Source organism: Camponotus vicinus, unplaced genomic scaffold (assembly GCF_025532165.1).
Source record: "Camponotus vicinus isolate PSW18456_S1 unplaced genomic scaffold, iyCamVici1.0 SCAF_7, whole genome shotgun sequence".
In the NCBI taxonomy this organism is placed as follows: Eukaryota; Metazoa; Arthropoda; class Insecta; order Hymenoptera; family Formicidae; genus Camponotus; species Camponotus vicinus.
In genome coordinates, this window is record NW_028141979.1 from 14,090,508 (window position 1) to 14,096,251 (window position 5,744).

The window sequence follows — 5,744 nt, forward strand, 5'->3', positions numbered from 1 at the left end:
GACGTAACAGTAGTATAGCTAAGCGGGTTCTAACCCAGGTCTTCTCAGGGGGGATGAGGCGCGAGGGGAACCGCGGCGCGGGGAGAGTGACGTCACGCGCGGGGAAGGAGGAATTGCCGCGCGCGGTGAGTGACGTTACACGCGAGGAAGGGGGATCCGCGGTGCGACCGATGGACGAGGGGGTCCGCGAGGAGAAGGCGGGATCCGCGGAAGGAGAACGGTGCGAAGGTGTGAGAAGGATAGTGCTACGTGTGGGAAAAGAATAGCGCTACGTGTGGGAAAAGGATAGCGCTAAGTGTGTGAAGAGGACAGTGCGACAAGGATGGCATCAACGTGCGACAAGGATAGCGTCAACGTACGACAAGGATGATGTCAACGTGGGACAAGGACGACGCATTGTAAGATGGCGCATAGGTGGGAGGAGGACAACGCAAAGGTAAGTGAGTGAGTGATAGCGACGAGCATATGAAAAAGAGAGAACGATAATAGCGCAAGACAACGCGTGCGAGAGAGAGAACGGTGGCGCGTACAAAAGAGAGAACGATAATATCGCGAGAACAACGCGTGCGAGAGAAGACGATAATATCGCGAGACTTACAACTAGCGCGCGAGAGAGAGATAGCGCAAGGGATGGGAGCGCAAAGGAAAGGCGTACAAATAATTGCAATTTTCATACAATTAAAATATATAAAATTTATTTAAATGTGTGTTATACATTTGTGTGTGTGTGTGTGTGTGTGTATACTTAAAATTAAGAATAATAATAATAAAAAATATAAAAATATAAAATTAAAAAAAATATATATATATATATATATATATATATATATATAGGGGAGGGGGGTGATGCGCCAGGCTGAGGGGGGCCGCTCCTGGAACAGAAAAAGACATACATTTGAATAGTTTTTAATATTGTAATTTATTTTAGGACTTTTGATGTATTATAAATTGAAAGTTACTTACAATATTTTCCACGGTTCATCTTTATATTGAGCAAATGGGACACATGTTGCATGGTATTATTTGATATAATGATTTTCTGCATTCCTTACAATAACTGCCTATTAATAGGGTACAATAATCCGTTTTATGTTTCCGAATAGAATCGGCTTTCCGAAATGAAGATGCCAGTCTAATAAAACAGTCTGAACAATATCTTGTCCCTTCTTCCATCATAATAATAATATGTGATGCAATACATTTTTATAGTCACATCCAAGTTATTTATTCCCATCTCGTTTAAATGTCGGCACTTTTTCTGTCTTAATTCATCATCATTATCACTGACATAATCAGAATCCACTAAAGATGGTATTTCCTCCTCGGATTCTTCCTCAGACCCATCCTCGTCTGATTCGTCCAGATTATCGATTTCCATTATATTGTCATCTTCAATAATAATAATCTCTTCAATGTCCTCGTCGATGATAATAACATCTTCGTCATCGATGATAATAACGTCTTCTTCAGCCATTACAGCGAAACACAAGACCAACGAAACACAGAAGAACAACGAAAGAAATGATATTCTAATGTCGCAGACTCCTCTTCATTATATATCTTGTAATATCTTTCGTCTCATTCCAACTAGAGCATCACATCTCATCTACCTCAGCATTTCTCTACATCTTTCGCGGAGCGTGTTGAGAAAATTATCAACTATTCTTATTCGTATGGAAGGAAAGAATTAAAATCACAGATGGAATAAAAATAATTATTTATTACACGCATCGTAAAGAATATCATTTACAGCGCATGTTAGTAATTCGCAATTAATTAATGATTCGCTGTTAAAGACATCACTCTCGCGTATCGTTTTTACAGCATCGTATACAGTAGTAATATTGTTACGTTGTAATACAGTTTCAAATTGTTTAAATTTTTCATTTACGAGATAGGTATTCTCACATAACCAATTGTGCATATGATCGATACAATTTTCAAAATTAAATAAATGTAATAATGTTTGTGGTTTCATATACAAAGAATTTTCGCATAATGCGAGTTTTATAATTTTCGATTGATGCATTTCGATCGTTAGATCTCCAATCCTTAATGGGGGAGCAGTCGATTGTAGAAAACAGTCAATGTCTGCTTGCTTCTGCATCAACAAATTCCACGTTGAAAAAGGCAACACTATTTGATTGCCTCGATTATCACCGAGAATCAGCTCCACGTACGATACAGCTCCAACGCTTATTCCAATATCCAAATATTTATACATCGGGGTTAGAGCGTATCTTCTTCCAAGTATGCGAGTCGCACGACGCGGCTGAATGCTATATAAATATATAAATAATTAGAGCAATATTTTAAAACATTTTAATAAATAACAAAATGTTTAAAAGAATCAAAACTTACGTGTCGCATTTTTGCTTCTTACACAGTGGAGTTTCGCCGTTTCGAATCGGAACGTAAAAATTCATGTTGATTTCTTCAGTGAACCTCTCACACGCGCGATTGATGTAATACTGATCGTATTAGAATTATTACTAATTCAAATAGTATCGCAAATTGTGATGTAGAGGGGATTATTGCTGATGCAACATTTTAATTTCCTCTAAAATTTTGTCGCGCCGATGTACGGCTGCGGTGATATCATCATCCCCAGAACAAAGATTTAATTGAATATAACAAAAATTTTCAAGCGCCGATGTACGACTGCTCCTGATGCAATCAAATGTACGTGACAAAACGCGAAATTATCAAGGTTAAATTGCGCATCAGAATAAAAATTTAGCCGAATACGCTAAAATTGAGCGCCGATGTACAGCTACTCCTGATGCAATCACGTTAGATTTTTCAAATGTACGTGACAAAACGCGAAAAAAATAACCGCCAAGGTTAAAATGCACATCACCCCTAGACAAAGATTTAGCTGAGTGCACTAAACTTCCAAGCGCCGATGTACGGCTGCTCCTGAATCAATCACGTTAGATTTTCAAATGTATGTGACAAAACGCGAAAAAAATAACCGTCAAGGTTAAAATGCGCATCACCCCTAGACAAAGATTTAGCTGAGTGCACTAAACTTCCAAGCGCCGATGTACGGCTGCTCCTGAATCAATCACGTTAGATTTTCAAATGTATGTGACAAAACGCGAAAAAAATAACCGTCAAGGTTAAAACGCACATCACCCCTAGACAAAGATTTAGCTGAATGTGCTAAAAGCAAGCGCCGATGTACGGTTGCTCCTGATGCAATCACGTTAGATTTTTCAAATGTACGTGACAAAACGCGAAATTATCAAGGTTAAATTGCACACGCTATTCCATGGAATTTTTTAAGATGAAATCATTCTAGAATGATCGATGATATGCACGAGACAGTATATAAATCATGATAAAGAGGCACACCCCGCCAGTATTTTCGCTAAAGTACATCCAGAACTATCATTGGGAAGCGCATTTCGCAAGTCTGATACAATATGGAGGAACAAAGTTTGCGAGAGCAATCCACTTTGGTGAATTCATTGGAAGACTACATTGTGTGGGAGCAACGATGCGATACGTATTTCGAGTCGTTGGAAGAGCATAGTCGGATCAAACGACCACGATTATCGATCGGAAATCGACAATCGGTGATTGCTCGGATCGCGCGTCTCGAAGGTTTGAAAAATTCGTTACGCGGACGTTTCGTACACGCGGGTGCCGGATGTAGCGCGCGTCAAAATGGACTTGTGTGGCGTGAGATTGATACGGCGTTCGAGAGTCGTATATTGACTGGTGCGGTGATAAACTATAATCACATCGAACCTCGACAATTTCTCGAGGACGTCAAAGACATTGTATTAGAACATGTAAAGAACATTATGAAGAAACATTATAATGTGAAAGTGAACACTATATTTAACGGTGAATTCGTGTCGGGTGATAAACGCGCAAATAAAAGTATCAATACGAGAAACTATGAACTCTTTCGCACATCCGATTTACGCGAGTGGTACGAACGGCGCATTATCGAGCACACCCTAGCATCGCTCGAAGAGTTTCAGGAACGCGACAGCGGGTGGGCATTGTCGCGAATATTAAACTTGACTGTAAATATAAATAAGTATAATCCTATGCGCGCGGGATGTCCCATTAAATTACCGCGGGAGATTATGATGAAAAGAGCGGCGATTAACGTGCAATCAAAAGACAATGCGTATTTCGCGTGGGCAGTGGTCGCCGCCCTATACCCCGCCGAAAGAAAGGCGGAACGGGAATCCTCGTATCCACATTACGCGACAGTGCTGAATCTCCGGGACATTGAGTTTCCAGTGACTGTGAATCAAATTAAAAAGTTTGAACTTGCAAACAATATCTCGATCAATGTGTACAGCATTGAAAACGAAGGCATTGTTCCGATACGTCTTACGGAACAAAAGCGGGATAAGCATGTGAATCTGCTATACGTGGAAGATGGCAACAACGTTGGACATTTCGCATGGATCAAAAATTTATCCCGGCTCGTGAGCTCACAACTGAGCAAACATAAGAATCAAAAATATATCTGCGATCGGTAAGTTTAATTTATATAATTCAAATAATTATAAGTTACATAACAAATTGTTCAAATCTTAATTAAAAAATTTTTTTCTTTTACAGTGCCTGCATTATTTTAGTTCCGACGACAAGTTGCAGTCGCATACGGTCGACTGCCGTGAGATGAATGGTTGCGCTATCCGGTTACCGAGCGACAAGGACAAGTGGCTCGAGTTTAACAACTTTAATCGGAAGGAGCGGCTTCCATTCATCGTATACGCCGATTTGGAATGCGTTCTGGCCAAGATGGAGGAAGAGAAGAATGCGTATCAACACCATAGGGTATTTAGTATCGCATATTATGTACATTGTTCGTACGACGAATCATTATCCGCGTACTATTCGCGTCGCAGTGCCGATTGTATAGCATGGTTCGTCGAAGACCTTAAAAATTTAGCATTGCGTGTAAAAAGTATTTTAACTACTAATGTCCCCATGGTAGATTTAACACCCGAGGAGTGGGAAAAATTCCATAGCGCCACTCAATGTCATATATGTGAAAAACCATTCGCGGAAGACGATATACGCGTACGCGATCATTGCCATCTGACCGGACGGTACAGAGGTCCCGCCCATTCAAATTGTAATTTAAATTATAAAGAATCTTTTTACATTCCCATAGTTTTTCATAATTTATCCGGTTATGATTCACATTTCATTATCAAGGAAATAGCCACAGCGTTCGAAGGGAAAATCGAGTTACGGACTCTAATCGAAAGTTACGGACTCGACCCCGCGTATTACTATACTCTCCCCGGATACACGTGGGATGCCATGTTGAAGCATACGAAAATTACGTTTGAGTTGCTTACCAAAATCGACATGGTTATGTTCATCGAACGTGGTATACGCGGCGGTCTGAGTCAATGTTCCAACAGATACGCTCGTGCTAATAACAAGTACATGGAGTCGTACGATCCATCGAAACCATCGTCATATTTGATGTATTTCGATGTAAATAACTTGTACGGATGGGCAATGTGTCAGCCGTTGCCCTATGCCGATTTTCGATGGGTCGACGACGTGTCCAATTTTGATGTATCATCGATCGCGCTAGATTCGCCTACAGGCTATATCCTCGAAGTCGATCTCGAGTACCCGCAACATCTTCACGATGCGCACACTGACCTACCGTTTTGCCCGACACGCGATAAACCACCTGGTAAGCGAGAGCTCAAGCTGCTCGCAACATTATACAATAAAAAGCGTTACGTGAT

At 40.6% G+C, this 5,744-nt stretch overlaps 1 protein-coding gene across 1 annotated transcript; it reads left to right on the forward strand.

The window, feature by feature from the left end:
• Positions 1-403: 403 nt before the first annotated feature.
• LOC145974194 (uncharacterized) lies at positions 404-4,508 on the forward strand. The gene is made up of 2 exons (XM_083104010.1): positions 404-436; positions 3,522-4,508. The coding sequence occupies exons 1-2, from the start codon at positions 404-406 to the stop codon at positions 4,506-4,508; spliced, it is 1,020 nt and encodes a 339-aa protein (XP_082960136.1).
• The last annotated feature ends 1,236 nt before the right edge of the window (positions 4,509-5,744 follow it).

Bases quoted from the DNA above. Each gene is read 5' to 3' on its own strand.
- LOC145974194 (XM_083104010.1), top strand. From the start codon at position 404: ATGGCGCATAGGTGGGAGGAGGACAACGCAAAG. The intron at 437-3,521 runs GTAAGTGAGTGA...ACGTATTTCGAG, and splicing joins GGGAGGAGGACAACGCAAAG to TCGTTGGAAGAGCATAGTCG.